This window comes from Puntigrus tetrazona, unplaced genomic scaffold (genome assembly GCF_018831695.1).
Source record: "Puntigrus tetrazona isolate hp1 unplaced genomic scaffold, ASM1883169v1 S000001181, whole genome shotgun sequence".
Lineage (NCBI taxonomy): Eukaryota > Metazoa > Chordata > Actinopteri > Cypriniformes > Cyprinidae > Puntigrus > Puntigrus tetrazona.
This window is the reverse complement of record NW_025048767.1, coordinates 186,525-213,407: the sequence shown is the minus strand read 5'-3', so window position 1 is coordinate 213,407 and position 26,883 is coordinate 186,525. Positions and strand designations below refer to the sequence as shown.

Sequence of the window (26,883 nt, the reverse complement as noted above, 5' to 3'; positions counted from 1 at the left end):
AAAGGAGCTAACAAGGCCCTACCTCTCCCTCATCTTAGCATCTCAGATCACATCACTGTTATGCCATGCAATGTTGCCAAATCGGTTAAAAACAAGTGTGGCCAGAAATGTCGTCAGAGGTTTTAACACCACAGACTGGGATATATTCAAACAGACTGCCACATTTAGTGACACCACAGACCTCCAGGAGTACACAGAGACTGTCACTGCCTACATCGGCAAGTGCAATGATAATGTTATAGTAGCCATATAAGACCATCACTGTCCAGGTCAACCAGAAGCCATGGCTGAGAGCGGAAGTCTACAGACTCCTGAAATCTCGAAATGGAGATGAGGAGAACCTAAAAACAGCTAGGACCAATTTGTCCCATAGCATCAGGCAGGCCAAGAGACAGTACTCCAGGAGCATAGCCCATCATTTCAATAGCGGCACAGACACTTGCAGACCTGTGACAGCACCATCGCCCAGCTGAATGAGCTGAATGCCTTCTTTGTGTGCTTTGAAGCACAAAACATCACCACTGCACAGAGGTCTCCACCTCCTCCTGGCAACCAGCAAATCATGCTGTCTGCAGACAGTGTGAGGAGATCCCTCAGTAGGATCAATGCCCTGACAACAATTCTGGGCGTGTTCTGAGAAACTGTGCAGCAAAACTCACAGATGTCACAGTAGCGTCTCTACTGGATTCGCAACCAGAGAAGAGCTTGAGCCCCAGCCCCCATCATGTGCACCTTCTACAGAATCATTGAGAGCATCCTGACCAGCTGCATCACAGTGTGGTATGGAGCCTGCAAAGAGCCAATGCATTAAATAGTAAGCACTGTTAATTGCAATGCATTTTTTTATTTGTGGAATTCAACAAGCTTTTTATTTTAAATACTTTGGCATTACATTTTTTTTATACTCCATTCCACCGTTTTAGAGAATATCCACTGAGTGCATCATGAACAGCTGTACCACACGTCTACATTGTTTTCATTTAAATCAAAGTGTAAATATGTGTAAAAAAACATATGTGTGGTACATCTGACACAGAACCACGTAGTGGATATTCCATATAGACCAGCCCTGTGTGAACTGTCACCAGTCTGCAGTCTGCAGCTGACACCTATATATTAGGGTCAACAAGATTATTTTTAAATAAATTGAAATATGTATTCTTCAACTACTGAACTACTAAAGTTTATATAATACTTTATGACATTACATATAAAAAATGTGTAACAATTCAGTTTAGGGGCTGAGAATTTAATTTAAAAAACAAAACAAAAAAAATATATATATACACCATTACATTGTTTGTATGATTTTTAACAGTAGCATACATCTGTTCACCATGGTATATGAGAACCAGACTAAATATACAGTCACAGCAATTAAATAAAAAAGAAAAAGGTGACTGCATTTAGTTGACACCCACTGAGTTACACCCCCTAGTGTGTGGAGAAATCTATTAAGACCTTGAAGTGGACACTCCTTTTTAATGTTGTTCCTTGAAAACAAGGCTATTCAATCTCCCTGTGCCCTGATGCAATAAAGTGACCTGCATTGTGGTGAGAGAGCCATAAATTTGCCACCCACAGAATTTTATAGGATCTTGATCATTCCGTCTTAGATTGAAAAGGGAGAAAGACCTACGTACATGACTTTGGTGAGCAGACAACCCCAGTCAATGTTCTTTCCACCAGAGAATGGGTGACTGCCATTCAGCTGACCGATCACACCCAAACAGCAGCAGGACATTGTGTCTCATCAGCAGCCTTGTCCCTCATAGTTCACATGATTGCTTTCTGGCATTTGAGAAACTGAAGCGAGACAACACTCACCTGCTGGCTAGAACTTGATCAGTCAGCAATAATTTGCATTAGGTTTGAAAAATGACCTTAAATCTCTGTGCAGCTGATGGTCAGTCTAATTCACAATCAAGAAAGGCAGCAAAAAGATTGTACTCTGGTAAGGTTTTTAAAAAGCTCAGTAGAGCTCTGTTGACTTTCCAATATATGTTCACAGTCCTTTGACCTGAAATGTCTTTATAAATGTGCGTTCTGCAATCCTTTGATTTAGCACTTCCATAGAGAGCCTCAGATAGATCAGCACAGTCCAAAGTAATATGAACTCAATAGAAAATCCATGAGATCTGACAGTGCTCTGTGGTGATAGTACTTTGGGGAAGCATTAATGAAGCCTCATTCATCTACTGTATATGGGTCAGATCAAATGAATCCTCATGTTTATTCACCTGGATAATTAAAGCAACCTAGGCTCACTGGAAAAAAAAAAAGGCCCTACATTTTTCTCAAAACACATAGGCTACCCATACATACAATTCACTACACATTTCAGCTAAAATGACTTTTAGCTTGCCTGGCACAACATTGCACTTGCGATGTGGAATGCTCATGCACATGTCCTATAAACTCGGTTTACCATTTTGCAGAAATATCTTTAAGTTTAACTTCTCTCAACCCTATCTATGAAACCACCAAACAGTTTTAAACCACTTGCACTTGTATGTGATAAAAGTACTACAGTTTTCAGTAACCCAGGTGAATGCTTTTATTTACTGTGCTGCCAAGGTTGATGGCGAATTATAGGAAATATGGCCACAGCAAGTAATAATGTAGAAAGTAATTCTGGATCAACATTTCCTGTTAATTAAAAAAAGTAACAACAAAAACATCTTAGTCTCTATCTGAGACTCCTCATTTTCTCCATCTCCTGAGGAATGAAACCCATTCCTATGATAGATTATATAAAGGTGTCTTCCTTTAACTTTGAAAAAACTTGATCAAATCTCAAGATGGAGCCTCCAGCAAGCTGAGAGGCAATTCTATCGATAGCCATCAGAGGGTACACACAGGCTACAGCAGGGAAATGGCTATCATCTGTGATCCAAAAAGGCTTTTTTTTGTCCAAGAGGGTTCAACTTCTTATCTTTAAGAAAGCACTTAACCAGACAGTAAAACACAAAGACAAAAGACTTGTTCTAAAAAAAAAAAAATGTCTTAATTATAAAATTAATTTATTTACATACACGTTAAAACACTTTTAATGTAAAATGCCTTTTTTACCAGAACTTGTCTGAAACTGATGTACTGCAGTGGTAAAGTGTGGCTAAATGTCTGATGGTGTTGACAAAAAAACAAACAAACAAGCAAACACTATTTCATATGACAATAATTCTCATATATGATAAAATTCAATTGAAAAGGATAATTGTGTTAAATACATTCTATTATAAATCCTCAATAGCATTTACTTTTCTTCTTACTTTTTTAAATTGTTCCTTGTGATAACACTTTAGTATTGGGACTAAATCTAAAGTTGCTTATTAGTATTCCTATAATTAACATATTGGCTGATTGTTATTACCTCAGAAGCAAAATTATATCCAATAATGGTAATTTCAAAAGGAATCTGCAGAAGAGAGATATATATATATATATATATATATATATATATATATATATATATATATATATATATATATATATATATATATATATATATATATATTGTAGCATCTTCTCTTCTGCAGATTCTATAATATCACAAAATTCAAACCTACAACTATGCATTATTTATGATCACAAACTATTCTCCTTTAGAATAATCCGGAGGTGGATTGGCATGGAATTAAATGTTGTAATCCTTCGGTGTATTTAAATGCTGCTTCTTAATCTGAACAGGATTCAGACCAAATGCATTTCCATGGAAACACTGACACCTAGCTTTGCAGCTGTCATGTCAGCTTAGATACTTTTTCTTCTGCCTGGATACACATCTCATGATTGGCAGCATCTCTACTTTGCCATGCATGCAAAGCAGCTGATATAGTTTATACAGATTGGTACAGTCTATCATCAACCACACTAGCTTACTGTGAAGTGACTGCTGCTATTTAAAATATAATTAAACATAACAGTTTAACACAGGCAAAATAAATTATCTAGTGTTAACTGGTGACAGTATTTGTAAATGTAAAGACACATTTTTTGCATCGCAAAGGTTTTTTTTTTTTCATTGGTGGCATTTTGGCAGCTTAATTTATGTATAAATGCACTTATACGGAAAGATCTTAACTGATTTGGACACCAATTAACCCTGCTTGCTTACACTGTTACTAAGTTTTTCTGTGATGGAAGTCTCTTCAGGTAAAAAGGAAAAACTGTTGACATAACAGTGTAATTGTTATCCTCTTGCTCTGACATTAATGCCTCTTAGAAAGTCCCTGTTCACGAAGTAGTACTTTTTTAAAGGTCTGGAACTTTTGGGGGTGGGACTTGGTGACTGAACATGTTCATGTAGCATTGTATTTCAACTTCAACTTTAATTTCATATATTCACCATAGGGATGTCAATTTTCTAAATTTCCATAATCAATTGTCTATTAAATTAACAGTAAATATATTGATTAATCGTTAACCTTAAAGGTTTAGTTCACCCAAAAATGTACATTTGGCTGTGTTTTACTTACCTTCAAAGCATCCTAGGTGCATGTGACTTTCTTCTTTAAGACGAATCCAATCGGTGTTGTATTAAAAATTGTTCTGACACTTCTAAGCTCCATCATTGCAGTGATGGTGGTTCACTTTTAACTTGTTAAATAATGTGTATGTAAACATAATAAAATATCCCTCACACAGCTCTGGTGTGTGAATAAAGGCCCCCTGTAGCAAATCTATTCTGACACCAATTTCTGACTTTTCTGAAACTGTTTTCAGATAAGTGAGCCATATGCATTCATCAAACATTAAGCCAACAGTCTGTGAGCATGACGTCTGAGGCTGAGACTAAACCCATAGCATGCTAAGGGGTCTCTGTCTGTGGGTGTCTTTGTTGGACAGTGTTAATTTATTTTTAAAAAAAGAAGTGACATATTTTTTGTAATATTTGTGTTGTTTCATTTTAGTAATATCAATTATTTTCTCATTAATTTTTTTTAGGAGACATTGCCTCCCTTGCCTCCTCTAAGAAATTAGTGCTGTCAAATAATTAATCTATCGATTATTATGTTTCTATAAATAAAAGCACAATGCACTTAAATATTTATGAAAAATGTGTTATATAATAAGAAAATAAATATATACATGTTTCTGGGGCAAGGTTGCGGGGGCAGCAGTCTAAGTGCTTCCATCTCCCCAGACACTTCCTCCTGCTCTTCCAGGGGAACACATAAGTGCTCCCAGAACAGTTGAGAGACATTGATGTGGAGAAGCAGCAGGTCTACTCCGAGCTCCATGTCCTATTTCTAAGGGAGAGCCTAGTCACCCTGTGGATGAAACTCAGATCGGCCACTTGTATCTGGTATCTCATTCTTTCATTCTTGACCCAAAGCTCATGACCATAGGTAAGAGTAGGGACAAAGATCAACTGGTAAATCAAGAGTTTCGCTTCGCAGCTCAGTTTCTTCTTCACCACAATGGAACAGTACATTGACTGCATTACTGCAGAAGCTGCACCGATCCATCAGTCGATCTCTCATTCCATTTTTCCCTCACTTGTGAACAAGACCCCAAGATACTTAAACTCCTCTACCTGAGGCAGCAACTCTCCACCAACCTGAAGGGGACAAGCCAGTCTTTTCCGATTGAGAACCATGGCCTCAAACTTGGAGTTGTTGATTCCCATCCCAGCCGCTTCACACTAGGCGGCAAACCACCTCAGTGCCTGCTATAGTTTCTGGCTTGATGCAGCCTACAGGACAACTTCATTCGCAAAAAGCAGAGACAAGATCCTGTGGTCACCAAATCAGACCCCCTAGAAATTCTGTCCATAAAAATAATGACCAGGACTGGTGACAAAGGATGTGGCTAGATCGTCAAATTGAAGATCTTGCTAAGACATGCTCTGGGTGTCATCAGATTCAGCAATAACCACAAGCAGCACCTTTACATGTGTGGGAATTTTCTTTTTCTGACAATGTTCCTGGTACTAGTGGACGTATATTCAAAATGGTCAGAGGTATTTCCTCTGAAAAATGCTACAAATATGATGACTGTAGAACTGCTCCACACATTGTTCTCCTGCACCGGCTTGCCAGATAAATTCCAATCATTTGTCAAGAGCAATGGAATTAGGCACACAACATCTGTTGCCTAACACCCTGCAACGGCCTAGCTAATCTCTTTATTCAGTCCCTGAAACAGTCACTGGAGGCCATAGAAGGAGAAAAAGACCTTCTGCAAGAAAAGTTTGCAAACTTTCTTCTGACCTATAGGAACTCATTGCATGCAACTATAGGTCAATCTCCAGCCATACTCTTCATGGGCAGAAGTCTCTGTTCATGTCTAGATTTACTTAAACTGACTTACTCCAACATGTCAAGCCAAGCAGAGTCAACTAAATTCAAAATGATCAGTCCTCAGGATCTTGGACAGTTGGACAGAATGTGCTTGCTAGAGACAATAGACAATCACATCAAAAGTGGCAACCAGGTGAAATATTTTCTAAGACCGGGCCCCTCACTTACACTGTAAGAGTGGGTACCAACCTGTTTTGGCGCAGACAAAAAAAGGATCAGCTTTTGGATGCAGCAACAACACAAGTTAAGTCCTCTCAGTTCAGTGAATGCAGAAACTTCACAATGCCCTGACTAGTATGCACTCATCAATCAATCAATCAATCAATCAATCAATCACTTATATAGTGTTTTAACAATCCAGATTGTATCAAAGCACTGAACAGTATTAAATAGGAGAATAGAGGGATGGTATAATAACAAGATTAAACTCTTTTATTAAATGAGGAGATGGTCTATCTAATAAAATTGAGGATAATTATTAGAAAGTAAGTGTCCCAAATAAGCAAGCCAGAGGCGACAGTGGAAAGGAAGCATTTTCTGTGAACAGAATGGAGAAAAACTTGTGCAAAGAACTTATAGTGTGTGTGTGTGTGTGTGTGTGTGTGTGTGTGGTTCTGGTGATCTGGCTTATCTAGGTGTTCTGGTCTCTGATGAAGGTCATCTCTTGGTGCTTATCCACCATCTGATCTGGATACGAACTGAGAAACAGATATTAGCAAGAAACTGATATTAGCATTGATGCCATTCCTTTTACAATGTAATGTGTACATTGTGTGTTTTGGGGAGTGTTCCTGGTTTCGACTGATATAATTAATGCAGCCTAACAATCCTTTAATGGTTTTGAATAATAGAAGCGTATTAGTGTGTGAGTGTATGTGTAAGCTAGGTTAAAGAGATGCGTCTTTAATCAAGATTTAAACTGACAGAGTGTATCTGCTTCCCAAATAGTGTTAGGTAGATTGTTCCAAAGTTGAGTACTAAATAGGAAAAGGATCTGCCACCCACAGTCGATTTTGATATTCTAGGTATTATCAAAAGGTCAGAGTTTTGAGAACACAGCGGACATGCAGGGCTATAATGTGATAAGAGCTTGCCCAAGTATTGAGAAGCTAAACCTTTCAGGACTTAAGTAATTAACAAGATTTTAAAATCTATCCAATGTTTGATAGGGAGCTAATATGGTACTTTCCAATTCTAGTAAGGACTCTAGCTGCTTAATTTTGTACCAGCTGAAGTTTGTTTATAAAGCATGCAAAACAACCACCCATTAAAGCATTACACAAGTCTAACCTCGAGGTCATAAATGCATGAATTAACATTTCTGCATTTGACGTTGAGAGAATAGGTAGCTTAAACCACCTGACAGACTGGCCTTGTAGTTGTTTGCATTTAAACATTCAAATGTGTGATGAACCACTCAAAGATAAATAGTTTTATGAAAACAGCTGTTATAAACTAGGGACAAAGTTGGATATATTATGTTGTCATGTTTTGTTAAATGTGACATATCAATCAATCACTGTTATTTACATAGCACATTTTTCACATTTCCTTGGTTGGTAGATTCACTGGGAACCTGATCTTAGTATCTAAAACCTGGAGAATTTAGATTTGTATTATTTGGCAAAAACAGAAATACAAATAGAGACATTCTTAACATAGCTGCTGTTTCATCCAAGCAAAAAAACATTTGTTGAACCCAAGCTAAAGAACAATAATGTGCATTTAATCAGATATAACTGCAGTACAATATTATGAGATGCATTAAGTGAATGCTTGGCTCAAAAGAAGTGTCTTTACTCTAGATTTAAACAGAGAGAGAGTATGGCTAAGGTACTAACAAAAGTCCAGAATTTAGGAACTGGGTTGGATTGTAGCATGGTAGAAGACTAGTTAGGTATGCAGGAGCTAAACTTGTCACGATTGAGGGATCTGAGGCGTGCGGATCCATATGCAGGCTTTTATTGAACAAAGGCATGGTCATAGCAGGCAGACGTCAAACAGGGCAAACAGGAGTTTCAGAGACGAGGCAAACACAAAATCCAAAAACAGGCGGTGGTCAGGTCAGGCAGCAAACAATCAGAAACTCCTTCACCCACGGCGGCGATGGAGACTGGCAGACCCATGGCGAGCTCCAGGTGGAGGGCAGAGGATGAGTGCAGGGGCTGCTGGGATCCATCGATGATGTGTAGCAAGGGTGTGGGAGGGTGGGATAACTTGAGGCTTTGCACGAGGCGTGGGCACTGGAGGCTTTGCACGAGGCGCGGGCACTGGACAGGTCAGCAAACAATCAGAAACTCAGAAGACAGGCAGGGTCAAAACCAGGGAACCAGGAAACAAGAAACAAACCAATAGCAATCCAAACAATGAAACAGGCGAACAATGCAACCTGCAGGTGAGTGGCTTGCTGCAGTATTTATAGTCCACTGCCAGGAAGTAGCAGCAGAGGAAGTGATCACCGATCACCCAGAGGTAAGAGCTCCCTCTGCTGGCTTGGTGACAAAACTGTTTAGGGCCTTATAGATAAGTAATAATATTTTGTAACTGATACAGAACTTAATAGGTAGCCAGTGAAGAGACTGTAAAATTGGAGTTATATGATCATATTTTTATATGCTCTAGCGGCATTTTGGACTTGAGCTTGTTTATGGAAGATGCAGGACATCCAGCTAGCAGTGCATTACAATAGTCATGAATGCATGAATAAGCTTTTCTGCATCAGAAACAGGAAGCATGTTTCGTAGCTTGGTAATGTTTCTAAGATGGAAGAATGTTGTTTTTGTAACATGGAAAATATGATTTTCAAGAGACAAGTTGCTGTGTAATAAAACACCCAGACATCATTTGCATAGCAATGGAAATTAATCCAGTGTTCTGTAATAATATTACAAAAACGGCAACATGTCTACTAAAAATAGCAAAGGACCTAGGACAGATCCTTGTGGTACTATAATTTTACTGTAATGTAAAAAAAAATTTAACTTCACATTTTCCAGTTAATAACAAAAACCTCAAATAACAAAAAAGTCTCAAATACAAAAAAATATGTTTTTAAACTAGACAAAAACCCTTGTCAGACCAACTAAATTTCCCCCAAATGTTGTCCTTACTAGTGAAACATAGAATTTCCTCTTGTTGAAATGATAAGGCTTTGCAGGTTCCCAGCATGCATGGCGGCAAGAATAAATTATGCAGTTACTGTTTTTAGGATTATTGTTTTGCTGTTTGCTGACTCATTTAAACTTTGTAGTTGTTCTATATGTTTTTCTCTAACCTTTTTCAATTTGAGTGCCTATGTTTCTAGTAATTTTGTCTAGTTCATCTGTATTTATGGATAGGCAGAGCAGTTGAGATTAATCAGGCAGTTTATTTGTGAATATGTCTTTGGTGGCTGGAACTTAGTTCTGCCCAGATGATAACGCAGACCCATGTAGTTAATATCAGTAATATTCAACATGCATGAAATAGTCAGTAACATCATCATTTTGAGGTACTATATCTATGATAGTAAGATCAATTCCATGCAATATAATTAAATATAGTGTATAATTAAAACAACAAGTGGGCCCAGTGACATTTTGCTTTTTTGCTTAAAAAGTTTATTAAGTCATTAAATGCAAGCCCTAAAGCATCATTTGTATTATCAACATGAACGTTAAAATCTCTAACAATTAGCGCTGTAACAACATTATCCAATAGGCCTGAGAAGACAACTGCAAAATCATTTAAGAAATACGGCCCTTGTGCTCTATACACAGTAGTCAGAAAATATTTATCTTGCTTATTTGACAGTGTAACATTAAGCAGAAGTAATTTGAATGAATTAAACCTCTATCCTGTTTTCTGGGTGACATTGAGAATATTGTTGCAACACCACAGCCATGACCAGTCTGACAGGGCTTATGCTTATAACAGTAGCTTGGTGAAGTATACTCATTTAGACCAATATAGTAATTTGGCTTGAGCCAGGTTTCAGTCAAGCAGAGTATAACAAAACTATCATCTATAATCATTTCATTTAAATAATTGTTTTGGTTGTGTGATCTAGTGTGTAGCAGCCCAAGCTTAAAAATATTTAATCACGATCAGATTATTTCTAGATCCTGCATTAAGTTTATATTTTAACCTCACTATTTAGGGGAAATATACAGTCTTTATAGATTGGACAGTGCAAGTACTTCTGTCCTTTAAGTATATAGAACAAAAGACATCATGATATTGATATTTGAGGTTTGATATACTAGCAGCATATTTGGCCCTTCTGTCTTTCCTCAATGTCTACGTATCAAATAAAGGAGATTTTTTTTTTAAACCAGACCCTTCTTTGCAATTCTTGTCTCCTATTTCTCTCCTCTTTCACACATACTTTTCCACCATAAATATCAAACAGCTAGCAGCGACACTGGTGTCGGAAATCAATTTACTCCTTGATGCTGCATAAACTGTGGCATGAGAGAAGAGCTTTGTTGATTCCTGTATGAGATCGTGCAGAGACACACCTGAGAGTTTTCGGTCTTACTGTCAGCTCCTGCAAACCTGCCTGAATAATTCATTATATTCTTCGACTTTCCTTCTGCCTGTATCTGCCACATCTTTGATTCCATTTTGAGTTTTGTGTAGAAAAACAGCCGGAAAGATTCAGCATCACACAGCATATAATCTCATTTTCTTCCCTTCCCCCCTCCTTTATCTTTGGTTAGTTTACATTCTCTCACCATAAAAGTAAAATTTTACTTTCAACCTGCTTACTTGTTCTCCCACTTGCAAAACACTGGAAAACTGCATAATCAAATGAATAAAAATGCAATTATTACTATTATTAACTAAAATTCAGCCTTTAATAATACACATTACTTTCCATAAAAGGTAACTAAGTAATATAATTAGTAACACAATATTGTAATGCATTACTTTAAAAAAGTAACTTTCCCCAACATTGCTCTTAATATTAATTTTACTAAATATGCAATGAATTTGGATAGTTACTTTCAGAGAAGTGCTACGGTTACAGTATAGGTACGGTTAGCATTAGCAAACATTAGCAAAATGTAGCAAAATTTGGGCAAAACTTTGTATGCAAGAAGGTTCTCTTTCTACTGTAAGCAGTGTAGAGGCTTTTGAAGCACAGCTCAAATAGAAATCCCTTCAAAACTGAGCCGTTTTATTTTTAGGAGTTGGCTCAGAAAATGTGCTGACAGTTTGTTGATTCTGTTGATCTTTGTTTGTTTGTTTTTTGTCAACAGAAAGTGAAACATATATGATTATCTCAAGATTTATTCACTTTATGTACTAAGTGGTTTAACTGGTACAAATGAAATACTATTTTTGCTCTAGGACGTAACTTGTTTGCTTGAAAATAGGATAATTTTCAGTAAAAGTGAAGTTCTTTCCACTGAAATCTGAAATCCAAAGTTTGAAAAACTGCTGACCTAAATTGTGGGGGGTGTAATCGTGGGGGGTGCATCGTGCGCTTGTGTGTGCCTCAAAAGAGGACTTAGACTTAGAAGACACATAACAGCTACAAGTATATGCACTGCTCGCTTTATACAAGCACTCTATAGAATAAATTACTACACGATTTACAATATTATACTTTATCAGCACAAACAGATTTTATCATGCTTAATCCTACTTTAGAGTTTTAAAATCTTATTGTTATTATTAATATTTTATCTCTTTTTGCAGGACGGCATGGGCCATCTGCGTATCACAGAAAGAGGCCTGAAACTGGAGGGTGATTCGGAATTCCTTCAGCCATTGTATGCCAAAGAAATCCAGTCCAGACCAGTAAGTGCACGTCAGAGCCTATCAGTGCGAGTGTAAGGAGGACATATATTAATTCTTTCTCACAATGTCCAGTTGTAATAATATCAATCAATCAATCATTTTTATTTATATAGCGCTTTTAACAACACAGATTGCATTAAAGCACTGTACAGTAGAAGAATACAATGACAGGGATGTTTAATGACGAGAGTGACCAATTTGTTATTATTGTGTGTGCATCAGGATCTGGTGATCTGTCCACCTTTTCTGGTCTCTGATGAACATAATCTCTGGGTGCTGATCCACCATCTAGTCTGGATACAAACTGTGAAAACAGATTGAGAAAGAGACAGGACAAATATTAGCGTAGATGCCATTCTTTTTACGATGTTACAAGTACATCGTATTTTAGGAGTAGTGTTCCCGGTTCCAGCAAATCTAAGTAATGCAGCCTAAAAATCCTTTAACGGATTTGAATAATAAAAAGTATGTTGGGGTGTTATGTGTAGGCTAAGTTAAAAAGATGTGTCTTTAATCTAGATTTAAACTGGCAGAGTGTGTCTGCTTCCTGAACAGAGTTAGGGAGATTGTTCCAGAGTTTAGGTGCTAGATAGGAAAAGGATCTGCCGCCCGCAGTTGATTTTGATATTCTAGGTATTATCAAATGGCCAGAGTTTTGAGAACGCAGCGGATGTGCAGAACTATAATGTGATAAGAGCTCGCTCAAGTATTGAGGAGCTAAACCATTCAGGGCTTTACAGGTAATTAATAAGATTTTAAAATCTATCCGATGTTTGATAGGGAGCCAGTGCAGTGTTGACAGAACCGGGCTAATATGATCATACTTCCTAGTTCTAGTAAGGACTCTGGCTGCTGCGTTTTGGACTAGTTTGTTTATCAAGCATGCAGAACAACCACCGAATAAAGCATTACAATAATCTAACCTTGAGGTCATAAACGCATTAATTAATATTTCTGCATTAAAGGTTGAAAGCATATGTATCAGTGCATGGATGGCTTGATAAGGTGTAGTGTAATGGTGTTTTCGCATCTGTCAAGTAAGGGTGAAGCTGGACAGAGTGAAAGACAGAGTAATAGAGAGAAACAAACAGAGGACATGAGATCAATAGCAATGGCAAGATGGGACTGGTAATGAGAGGAAACTCCCATCCACTGCAGTAGAAAAAAATGCTAATTCTAAGAATTTGACAATCGCCACACTAAAATGGTAATAATAGGCACAGTAACCACAATACACAACATACAAACATTCATACACAAAATGGGTTTTTAAATTTTTTTCATATATTTACATAGACTATCATAAACTTATTTTATATATGAATAACTAAAGATAGACAACTGTTTACAGTTTGGGTGGGAACCAGTGGAGCTTGTACGCCTGCACCTTTAATCAAAAGTTGATATATTCTAAATACATTTCCTTATGACCTCATTAGGAATTTAATAAAACATAATTCACTTGAAAGATTGTTTCTAGTAAAATGTCCCTAGGTTACATATGTAACCATACTTCTCCAAGGGAACAAGATGCTGTGCCATACAACACTTTGGAAATGCCTCCAGTGTGACCAACTCTGAACACATGTGCAATCAGTCTAGTGGGCGGGTGATACAAATGACCATGAAACATAAAAGTATGTTGGTGAAACCGGCGTCAGCTTCTAGGAATGTCATTCCTAACGGTACACGGAAACAAGGAGCTTCCTGAGACAAAAACCAAGGCTTTCTCCACATGTAGGAATCACCACGAGATCATGCAAAATGTATTTTCCCTCAAGGAAAACCCCCTGATTTTGAGCCACCACTGTAGGGGTCTCATGCTGAAAGATATTACGTTGGATGCAGCTGCCATCATCACACCCAGCAGACTCTGAAACTGCTTGACAGTGAGTGACCAGCTTTCTCTCACTTTTGTGACTGCAGTGAGGATCGACTCAATTCGAGCAGGGCACAGATGGCCTGCATCGTGGTCAAATCCCACATTACGCCCAGATAAGTGGTCCCCTGTGATGGAGAAAGCATACTTTTCTTGGCATTCAGTCTCAACCCCAAATCCTAAATATGTGCGAAAACGACATCTTGATGTCGAACCACCATCTGCTCTGATTAACTGAAATCAACCAATCGTCAATGTAATTGACTATGCGGATGCCCTGAAGTCATGTTAAAAGTTGAGAGAAAATTGAACTCAGCTCCCCATCCTTCTTTGGAACAATGAAGAACGATCATGTGAAATCATTTGAACAATGCTGTAGAACCTAGATTCCCTGTTGTGAGGAGGAACCACCTCAGTGGCCTCCTTTTTTAACAAATTGTTCACTTTCTGTTCCAATACCGGAGGCTGCTCAGGACCCTTTGTCTAACTCCTTAAGCAGGTCAGCTTGGAAACATTGCTATTGTAGGAAGAACAAACCACAGAACGGGCTTCCAATCGTAGAGAGTGGGCAGATCTAGCAGGTAAGGAAGAAGATAGGGACTCGCCCCTTTCCATTCACTTCACCAGATCTGCATGCAAACCTCATGAGTGCATGCTACACTCTGCCTTGGAGGAAGCAGGACCATCACCGCAGGGAACGCTACTGAAGGCTCCCTTCTCAAAGAGAGTCTTCCGGAAAGCAAAGAGTATGCAGAAGAAACCACTTACAGTGTGGACACTTGCAGCTTGAGTTCCAGAAGGGGAACTGTATTCCTCTAGCCTCACACACAACTCAATAGACTTTTTTCTGTTTCTGTCCTTTTTTTCATATGAAAACCAGATGCAAAACCAGAGCATCTACAAATTTTCCACTTGAGTGAAAAGAAAGCAACAAAAACACAATACATAATTTACATTACAGACATACTGTATCTCCAGCTTTTAATATGCAATACCCTAGTACCCTTAATTAAAGAGTCAACTGGAGCATGAATTATTGTTGTAATGATTATGAAAGATATCTGTATCTTAATTTTATTTAATCCTAGCCGTTACTTCGAAAGACTTAATTAAGAAGTTGTATTGTTTTTTTTCACAATTTTCTGCTGTATGCAAATGGCTGGCTTATTGAAAGCATGATTCTTAGAGCAGACAATCTGTCCAGTGCTCAAAATCAACATGCTGTGTTCATTTATGATTGGTCCGTAAGCACAGAACAAAATCTTTATCAAGTGTTTGCATAGTACTGTGCTTGAGGGAGTCCAAAGCTTACCATTTGTGCACTTGCTTTTTAGTGTTTGAAAAAAACAAAACAAAACTGTCCTGTGCAAAAATCATAAGCACATTATTTAAAATTTTGGTTAGTTTTTAACAAGAACCTCTAATGAAGTTCTTTTGTAATGACAGTAGCCTAAGTGTATTTTACTTTCATTTTATTACAAGTAGGCTAACAGCGCCCTCTACAGAATTTAAATTCCTTACCGAACGGCACGTGCTGTTACTGTCACTCTACTGCACAGCAAACGAGCCATTCTGTACATTCGTTCTCAAAATTAAACGAAGCGATCCAAAAAAGTGACTCCAATTATCATTCTCTCAAAACTTTGCTTCAAGAATGAGACATGATCTAATCGCTAGCACACCCTGAGACATATTCGGTATGTGTTTGACTTGAAGCAGCGCTGCATCAACCAATCTGTGTGTGACATCAAAGTACCGCGAGAACGTATATACGAGCATATGGAACCATCAGCTGTCAAACTCCCTCGCTGTACTTTGATGTAATATATCGATGGGTGGATGCAGCGCCGATTCAAGTCGAACAGACCTATTGGTATAATGTTTCATATAGATTTTAATACGATTGCATTAATTAATTAATTAATTAATTAATTAATTAATTAATTCTCCTGTTTGTCATGCCAGGGAAGCCCATTGTTCCTGCAGTCATCTAAGAATGTGTCTGTCAACATCCTCAATGAGAAGAAACAATTAGTATCTCAACTCATTGCAGGTAAGCACAAAAATATAAACACTCTTAGGGTAAGAATCATTTAAAACTCTCATGGAAGTAATTGCAATTGTCTTGTTTACCACAATTTCACAGACTATAAATTGGAATGAAGATTTCTTGCCTCATCTGTGGGCATTTATTTTAGCATAGATAGCATGAAATTTAATATTCACTAATCTCAAGAGGCAAAGATGGGTCAGTCCACTTACGGAAGGCAGATGAATTCAGGCAGCTGATGTTAGACTGTAAAGGACATGGTAAAATGAATATTTTGAAATAGTTGGAGTGTTATTTGATAGTTAGGTTGTTAGTCTCATCTCTCTCATGATGTAGCCTTTATAATCGTGAATGAAGACTTCATTAGGCAGTAATTGCATGTGCATAGATGCATGTACTATTAAGTCCTGGTTAATAACGTGATAGCAAGTCTTTATTTTAATGAAAGTAATTTTACCCTAAATGGACTAGCTAAGTGACTTTCACTTGAATTATGATGTTAGAACAGCTGTATACAAAACAAAATGAAAGTGTTAGAACAAGCATGTGTTTAATTAGCTAAATTGAAAAGTGTTTGGTCAGAAATTACAAGTTTTTATTTTATTTTATTTCTTTTTTTTGGCAGGTTCCCATGGTGTTCACGCAAGAGGCAAAATGCTGGAGGTAAAGTCAAGTGCAGGAAAGCTGCTGTTCTCTGCTGATGACCATGAGGTGGTAGTTGGTGCAGAGAGATTACGAGTTATGGGTAAGTGAACAATTATTTGGCCCAGTCTACAACGATAAACTAGCTTGAAGTCATCTGTATGTATTGCTTATTGTTCTTAAAGGGCTGCTTTTAAGCACAGATTGACGTGAGATATTATGCAAACTGACAGCAGTGTCCTTAAAACATGTACTAAAATGTAATTTATATTTTGGTTGCAAAAATAGTTTAATCAGAAAACTAACTCACCAAACATTGCATGTTTAATAATATTGTCTATGATACAGGTTTCAAACTAGGGCAACATGAGGTTTCAAATACACACACAAACACAAACACACACACACACACACACACACACGATATTAATTAACGTTTAAAATTAACTAACGTTTAAAGTTATCATTTAAATTGACACATTTATGAATTCTATTTTTCAGATATTATAAAATAGTTCAATAGAACATCATCATCATTATTATTGTTGTTGTTGTTTTAGGAACATATTGAATTTAAAATATACACATTTCTCAGTTGTCCACAAGCCTCATTAGAATGTTGAAAGAATGCTGCCACAGCCAAAAGGCCCCACGGTTTCTGGTCACATTTGGTATGTCAACAAAAAGCACTTGGCAATGCTTTCCAACATTAAACCTCAGATGGAGAATATATATTTATGTTTGTTTTTTTGGTTTTTAAGAAGTAAAATATATATATTTTTCAAGGTTGCTTTTTGCTGTATTTGATCACGGTGCTGAGTTTGTCTCAGGGGTAACACTAAACCTCCTTTAAATTGATTACTCAAGCCTGTGTACATTCATTTTTTCCCCCAGATGATTTTCCCAAAGCCACAGTTCATTACCTTACATCCACTCTAGCTCTGCACAGACTGCAGTGAGAACAGGGGTATTTAGAATACCTTTTTCGGATTTTATCTCAAGTGTTACTGAAATGATGCTAGACATCTGAATTATTGTGAAGGCTTTTGGTGGGCCACGCAGTGATGATAAACAAGTTTTAAGGTCAGGCAAATCTTTTTACTCTAATGCTTAGATAAATGCCTATGTCTTCTTTTATGAGTCTGTAGCTTAGAATTAATCCTGAGAGCTCCTGCCATGTAATAAGACTATGTTTAATGCCATGGCAACTGAGAGTGAGTCTAGGGTAAACACAACTTCAGCTGCCATCAAAACACATGCAGAACACTTGTCAGTCTAAGCAAGATTTTTAAGGACCAATATTCCTCTAATATTCATTCTTGCATTTTTTTCGGTTGAGCAAATCTGTTACTAATGTAATACAGTGACTTCAATAAACCGGATATTTCAAATTTGCTTTTGTTTGAAAACTGAATTTTGATTTAGAAAAATCAAAATCACATGGTCCAGCCATCATGTTGAGGACCAGATGTAGTATTCTTACATTGGCTCGACCAATGTCGGGAGCAATGTGTCCTCTGCTCCTATTGGCTATTTTTCCTGTCAGTATAAGCAAATTAAGGAAACGTTTGGTGATATGATCTGAGCCTTTCGTGCAGTTTGTGACAGATTTGCATCTACTTGTTAAAGACTGTAACTGTGCAAATAGTGACACAATGATACAAAATCGCATTTTGAAAGTAAGAGAGAAACATTTGAATGTGGTCTCTGAATTAATGCTTGAAAAAACAGAAATAGGCATCGCTAGATCTCACGAGTTGGCTCAAGCACAGTTAAAAACCATTGCAAGCAGCATGAAAACATCACGTGAACATGCAGTGCATGCAGTCTCCGGCCACACATCAAAAGGCTCAGTTTTAAAACAACATAACGCCAAGCACACAAAGGGATAAAACAACAATTTGCAGCTTAGAGATCCTTTAGCATATCTAAAAAGATGTGGTTACTGTGGGAAACAAGCATCATCATCATACTGATTGTTCTCAGTGCTCTTCAAAAAGTAAAAGAGTGCAAAATATGTAGTAAATTAAACCATTTTGCAGAAGTATGTTGTTCACCTCAGTGAGTGTGATTTTACCAAGATGTTTCTGGATCAACACTCTTGTTGATCCTGGAACAACATTCCAATCAACCAATCAGAATCGAGGGGTAATATTTCAGAAAATATCTGAATTAGGCTTATGTTTGGGTTAGGTGCTTCTATATCCTTGTTAATCAGCATGGTTATGGTGGTGAACGCTTGATGGTAAAAAGGCAAATGCAACCTTAAAGGCAAGCACAAACACATTGAGACGGTTATGACATTTTATGTAGTCGGCACAAATGCATCCCCTTTCCTAGGGCTAAAAGGATGCATGGTAATGTCAGTTACAGAAACACAGACAGTCTTAGAGAAGTTTGCAGATGTTTTCAAGGGGACTGTTTCAAGGTGAGTGTACAATGCATTTAGATCCGCATATAACCCCAGTAGTTCATCCAACCAAACATATTACTCTTGTGCTACTCAGCTGTCTTAGTTTTGAATGTCTTTTGGGTTTGAACGGGGTCATGGCGATAGTCAATAACATTCTCATTAATGGAAAGACCAAAGCTAAACATGATGAAAACCTCCATACTATGCTTCAGTGTTCAAAAGAGAAAGGAGTCAAGTTCAATCCGGACAAAAGCAACAGAGGTGAGTTTTTTTGGGCATCAAGTCACTGCTGTGAGAGACATGGAACCGCCTAAAGACAAAGGATAGCTTGAGAGTAGGTATGATCAGAGTTTGTCTGAGATGTCCAACACGACACAGCTTTTAAGAAGATAAAAGACCTACTCACAAGTGAACCAGGCCAGGTCTTATCCTACTTTGATTCTCACAAAGAGCTCCGATTATAGATTGATGACTCATAGTACAGGCTTGGGGTAGTACTTATGCAGGCTGGAAGACCTATTGCTTACTTATTGAAGTCACTCTGTGAGAGCAAAATCAATTATGTCCAACTAGAGAAAGAACTCTTTGCTATACTATTTGGCTGTAAGCACTTCCATCAATACATTTATAATTGCCAAGTCGTTGTTGAAAGTGACCTCAAGCCGATTGAATCTAATAATGCAGAAACCTCTGGCATCAGTTCCCCCAAGTCTTTAGAGGATGAACCTTCAGTTTCAGAAGTACAACTTCACCATTATACATTGAGCAGGTAAGGACATCCCTGTTGCAGATAACAATTTCTGACCAGGATATGAGACTTTGGATTTTTAGGTGCGCACAGTGTATAGCAGCCTTCCATTCAATCACTCAAAACTAGAGGAAATCAGAGCCCAAACTGAAAAGGACCTACAGTTTCAGATACTGAAAGAAGTCATACAAAGTGGGTGACCTGAGTTTATCTGAATTCTGGAACCACCATGATGAGCTTTCATACCTGTGTGGAATAATCTTCAAAAGTGAGAAGATTTTCGTTCCTCAAGCCTTCATTCAGATATGCTATTGCACATACATGCCAGTCACCCAGGCATCGAGAGGAGCATTCAGCACAGCACGGACCCACTGCACTGGATAGGAAGAAGAGAGCACCCACAGCACCGGAGCACCTGTTTGAATTGTCATTTTCATGTTGTTGTAAATAAATTCCCCTTCCGGGGCATTTATTTTGAGCTATCCTTGTCGTGTGATTCTTTACCCTGTGACAGTAAGTTATGCAGTTTTTGGTATATTATTTTGTATTTAAAAAGAAATGGGATAGTATTTGTAATGCGGGGTCTGAGCTGTGCGGATCCATTTGCAGCAATTTATTAAGCAAATCAAGGTCGTACAGGCAGGTTTCAGTAACGGTGAACAGGTATATCAGAGACAAGGCAGAATTAGGAACGATATTACCAGGCAGGGTTTCAAAGGCGGGCGGCAGAAGATCACATGGTCGATAAACAGTCCAATATCCAAGAGACAGGCAGCAGAGAATCAGAATCAACAGTAAACAGTCCAGGGTCATACACAGAAATCAGAGAACAGGGATAAACGCTTGGAATTGTCGACCAAGGCAGGACAAGACTTTGCGGTGAGAGAGTTAGGGTGACTGAGTTATATAGCCCAGATAATGAGCTACACCTGGCAGGTGATCAGGTAAGTGGGTCACAGAGGGGAGTGATGGGAAATGGAGTTCGTGGGGGAGTTAATACTCAGGAGAGGGAGCCCTCCGGTGGTGATCGGGAAGAGCCACAGAGACCGAACTTGTGACAGTATTCTTACATTGGTTCAACCAATCACATGTTAGGAGCAATGTGTCCTCTGTTCCTATTGGCTGTTTTGCCTGTATAAGTATTGTGACGAGTCGGCTGCCCCTCCCCTTTATTGTCATCATCACCCCGTCTTTTATTCGATGCCCTTCACCAGGCACCCGACGGGAGTGGGCGTGTCTGAGAGGAGGGGCGTGGTATTGGTCAGGTCTGGCGGCATGTGATGAGGCACACCTGAAGTGAATTGAACCTAGTCACCGCCGCCGTTAAATACCGAGCGTGCCTCTCCTCGGGGGACCGGGCTGTTCCCTCTGTGCCAGCACGCTGGTGTCCTCGTGGGTCCAGGAAGGGTGCGTGAAGGAACTCGCCACGCTGCCAGAGGAGCGCGTTGTCAGACACCGTAGTCCAGGCAATGACTGCACCTGTGTACCGCTGACGGGCCAGGATGCCGAGCTGTTTATCCCCTTCAACTCTGTCGACTGGAGGATAGAAGCGACGGAGATGTCGCGGAAGAAGCCGCTACCACCCCTCGCGCCCCGGACCAGAGAAGGGAGCGCGTGCGGCCGCCGGACTCCGCCTCTTACCTGGACCCTTCCCTCTGGAGCACTACCTGACCTGCACTTCCCCTGCAGCACGACGAGGACACCAGTTCCCCCGTTTATTTGGACACTTTCTCCCCTGGACACTTTATTTTGTACCTGTTTTGATAATAAAAAGCCTCTCCGAGGCCTGACGCCACGCCCACTGTGCCTGTCGTTGGCTCCTCCCGTCACAGTATAAACGGTGCAAATTAAAGAAATGTTTGGTTATGTGATCTGATGGCAAAAAAGTAGTTAGCACTCATGTTGCATAGCTGAAAAGTGTTTAATAAAAGACTTGCATGGTCAAAATGATTTTGCGTGAGTCCAGAGCTTTCATGCATACGCCATGCTCATGCTCATGACACCGGAGAACCTCATGTAAGTCTTATTAAATAATATTATTTCATTGGCGAGATAGATACATAGACAGAAAATCTTTTGCTATATTATTTTTAAATTAGATAACATGACAATGGCATTTTCATCTTTTAATTGTTTATTAAGAGTATAATATTACACAGAAAGATTGCACTTACCCCTTTGTTTACATAATTGTGATGTTGTAATATTTTCTGACTTCTCTGAGAAACTAGTACATTTTGTATGAAAATGGAGAGTTTCTTGTGGAACTGTTATGTATCCCTTTTGATTTCAATTGGAGGCTTTATTATTATTTTTTTATTATTTATTTATTTAAAATATAATACATTTAAAATATTTACAACCTTAAAATCTTTTAGGACATTAAAAAAAGCACTTTTCATTCACTCAATTTTTTTTTTTTATGCACTTGTAGTGCAGCGGAGAATCATTCCCAGCTGGAGACATTCGATCATAGTATTTTGCCACTCTTTTAAGATAAGCAGTGCTTCATCTGATGAAAGACTTCCATAGTATCGGTGTCAGCTCCGAAGAATACAGAACAAGCAAGGAAATTCAAAATGTCTCATGAGGGGAGGGAGAGCTGTCAAATTCAGTTTGCATTTTGTTCAGCTCCACAGGAACAGCAATAAGAGCAAATTAGGACTTATCCTACAACATCTGCTTAGGCTTGCTTCACAGACGTGGAACTGGAAAGACTATTGTGACTATTTTACTTAGCCAGTATTTGTTTGTCTGTTGATTGATTGATTGATTCATTCATTCATTCATTTATTCATGATTTTAAATGTGACCAAATTCAGGAAAATGTAATTCATTTGAACAATCATATATGTAAATGGTGAAATCCGTTTGCTTGGGGAACAAAGTCACTCCTGAAAGATGGTATGTCAAGCTTTGAGTCTCATAATGTTTGACTAATTGGGTAATGTTACATTAAAATGTCATATGGTTTTTAAGGAATGGCAATATGTAGGCAATAGTTTATTATCCTTTTCCTATAATCTTTTACTTTATGTTTTCTGAGGGTGTAAATAAAGATCAAGACAAATACGGCATCAAAGTAGGAATAAAGTGTCTGTTTAAACTGCGTTCACAGCCAGATAAAATCTTCTGACTGCTGATTTTATATATTGATTTTACAGGAAAAGTGTGGAATTGATTAATGATGTGTTAAATAGGCAAAATATTTCACAAGAATGGAATGTGTGGAATGTTGGGAATGCTGCAACATTAAACTTTCTACAACTTTGACTTACTTGCCATTTACTGTAGCTTTCACCTGCCAACAATTATAAGTTATCCATTTGGGATCTTCAGGCACTGTATCACTTTAGTACAGGAATACATTTAATCAAACAAAGCACATACTGCATAAAATTGTTCCAGCATGATCTATCAGAATTCAAACCACTGACATTTACCCCAGTTCCTTGTCCCAGAGTTCTACTGGAGAATGACTAGAAAACATAAGTGACGTTGAGAACCTGAGGCGATACATAACAATGCTCTACTGTGATAATTTAATCAAGCTGTGACAGGAAATTTGTGTCATATTGTGCTTGCAGTGCTTCCTCTCACCAGTATCTTCACAGTTAGCAGCAGTCCCACAAGACAAAAAAAAAAATCTTTGCTCTAATTGTAATTAACACACATTGATTATCCTTAATTACATACAGCAGTTGAAGTTGTTTTCTTGCTAATTTATTTTTGAAATTTATTTTTCCATATTTTTTTTATTCTTTTGTGTGACATAGGCCTATTGAAAACTATTGAAATGTAAAACAGTAAAAATATTCTGAATTAAAATAGCTTTTTATTTTTAAGATAATTCAATTAACAGGATTTAACACTGTAACTAAAACTGCAAATTTAATCTATAGGCTTGTTCAAATTGCTTCTTTAAAATCTTTAATTTCAAGACATTTAATAGGATGAAGGAGATTAACATGTGCATGCATGTGTATGAGTACTATAACAGTATGTACAGGAGATTCCTTTAAAGAGGAAATATGGCCCCTGGATATTACTGTTTTATCATGGGTGGATGGAAAATTTGCTGTGTTGCGTGACCATTGCAATAAAATCAAGCACATAAATTGAGGTACATTTAGTGCTACATTGAACTATGTTAGCATATCAGTATATTCTGTTTAAATGACAAATTAACAGTTCATTGGAATAAATTTGTCACTATTTAAATGTTTCTCGAATTAAATTTAAGTTTATTGCTATAACTAAATTTGTAAAAAAAAACAAAAAAACAATTAATTCATCCTCATTGCTTTTGTGCCACATATGCTGTAATTGAAGAATTAAATCATATTCCATGTGCTTACATCCACATGAACGTTTCTGTATAGATTTTTTTTTTTATCCCAGAGGCAGATTTTTCTCTTTTTCCCAAATGCACATACTCACGTAGTCCAGAACTCCATGCTCACTGTAGTAATGACTAATGGCCCTTCTGCAGAGGATGTTATCTCCCTAACAGAAGGTCTGTTCATCCAAGCTCATGTACGACGTTGAATGTGTGTTTGAGGTTGCAGCATTATATTGAAGAAAACTGGAGGTTAATTGTATAAACATACTGCAACAACAACAACAACAAAATAAAATGACACAAAAATAATGCTGTCTCACAATCGATTACTGTCACGATGTGGTTTAGGGGTGAAGGAGCACTTGACGAGAATATCCAAATAAAAAAGTTTAATCAAACACATATACAGGATAAGTGACTGTCTGTTCACAATAATGCAAGTGGAAATTGTATTATGTTAAAGCTATTATAATCAATGAAGATGTCTAAACTGGATGTAGTATACAGCTGCCAGTACATATTTATTTTAATGGCTTCCCAGAGGAGTCCTTGAAAGAGTATTATGTTTGTTCTGAGCATTTAATAGCAGTTTTGTAAATGAGGCACAATATGTTTGCAAATAAACTTTTGAAATAAGCAGCCCAACTACTTGGAACTGACAGCAGCTACATTCTAAACGGCAAGTGGATGATTTCACAATGATTTGTATGTCAATGAGGGTTTTATATAGACGTTTTCAAAACACAGTGGCCAATTGTAATATTGATTACTTAAAAAAAAAATTCAACTCAGTAATGTGAGTTAAATAATTAGATTTATTTTTCATGTAAGTAGTAAAGTAACTGGTTTTACTTTATTTTCCCATTTTTTTCTGTTAAGAGCAATAGGGAATTAATGCAAAGGCATTGTGTGCAATGTACAAATATAATGGCTACTCTAGTAATAGGCTAAATGTGAAAATGCACTTACTCATCTTACTTGCACAAAGACAGATTCTGTATTGTTCTAAATAAATTAAACAGCGACATGCAAACCTGCAAGTAAATATGTAAAATATGACAAATGTTTATTTCAATGTATTTAACCTCATTTTATTAAGGAATGTGTTTGTGCTGACTTTTGATTGTCCAATTTAACCATACTAAGAAGCAAAAATTACTTCAGCTAAACATAACATTTATGTTTGCAGTGTTAAACTTTCTTCTACAACATCCTATTCTTCATACAATTCAGAATCGCAGCACCCCAGATAGCACAACTCCTGAGGCCCATATCAGGCTCACATCAGATACTTTCATCTGGAGTATACCAGATCCAACACCTTTTTTGGGCTCACAAACCATATGGAATAATCGGCTTTTGCCAGATTTGGATTTCAAGTAAGCCTTAGCATTGCCACATGTCAGCCAACCATGCAAAGAACTCAGACATCCAAATTAATATAAACCATGACAGTAAGAGCTCTAATTGTAATTTGATTATCCTTAATTACATACAGCAGTTAAAGTTGTTTTCTTGTTAATTTATTTTTATAATTTATTTTTATGTTTTTTTTTATTCTTTTGTGTGACATAGACCTATTGAAACATTTAAAACAGCAAAAATGTTCTGAATTAAAATGGCTAATTATTATTTAAACATAATGCAATTATGGATGGGAAATTTGCTGTGTTGAGTGACCATTGCAATACAATCAGGCACATAAATCGAGGTACAGTTAGTGCTACATTGAACTATGTTAGCATATCAGTATATTCTGTCTAAATGACAAATTATGCCGTAAACTTCAGATTTGTTTAGAAAGTCTGATTTGTTTGCACAGTTCATTGGAATAAATTTGTCACTATTAAAATGTTTCTTGATTAAATGTTTAAATGTTTATTGCTATAACTAATTTTGTAAAACAAAATTGCTCTAATTAGAGCAATTCTGTTTTTATACTGCAAATTACACACACACACAAAAAAAACTTTGATTAAAAGCAAAAAATAAATTAGGTTTAAAAGAATAAATTGCTGTGTATGTAGCCCTTCATCATCTAATTGCATTCCATCCTACAAAAATTGCCAAATTCTGTTAGGCCATACGCAAATCCAAATGCAGGCTTTACTGACAGCGTGGTCAAACAGGCGTGGTCAGTAACAGTAAACAACAATGGCAAGGCAATAATAAACAAAAACAGTTCAGGGCTCAAAACCTGGAGACAAGGAAATACAGAAAACTAAGAAACCATGGAAGAGCTATATTTCCTTTGGCGCACTTGCCTGGCCCAAAGTTAAATTCCGGTCTGTGTTTTGTTTATCGCCGACTACAAAAAAAAGCAGCTAATAATGATTAATAAACTTGGTCTCAGGTTATTGTGCTGTGGGATGTGTTTCTCATACATATATTTATTTGTGGCGACCTGCCATGATATCAAAACTGTTCGATATTTACAAAAGGTTTCATTGAATAATCATGTAATGCATGTTTAAAAATCAAATCAAGATGTGGATGATTTTATATCACTTTATTTATGAAGGACTGTCTTTAGAAAATATAGTTTTCATTTCATCCTGCATGTAAGGAAGCGTTTGTATGCTTGAAGCTGCTTTGTCTACAGCCGCCACTGGGGAATCCTCCAATTCTCTTACTTAATGCACCTCCGGCTGGCAGAGAATGAACTTGCTGTTTTAATAAAGCCGTATGATTAACACAGAAAATTCTTTTGCTTGTTA

General features: G+C 37.5%; 1 protein-coding gene across 4 annotated transcripts in view; it reads left to right on the top strand.

Annotated features, from left to right (window-relative positions):
• sgcd (sarcoglycan, delta (dystrophin-associated glycoprotein)) overlaps positions 1-26,883 on the top strand; it is a 226,783-nt gene that overhangs the window by 144,831 nt on the left and 55,069 nt on the right. For all 4 annotated transcript variants that reach the window (XM_043234619.1, XM_043234621.1, XM_043234620.1 and 1 more), the window contains exons 3-5: positions 11,991-12,092; positions 15,937-16,024; positions 16,647-16,766. In XM_043234619.1, the coding sequence (XP_043090554.1) occupies positions 11,991-12,092; positions 15,937-16,024; positions 16,647-16,766 (310 nt within the window). The remainder of the gene's footprint in view (positions 1-11,990; positions 12,093-15,936; positions 16,025-16,646; positions 16,767-26,883) is intronic.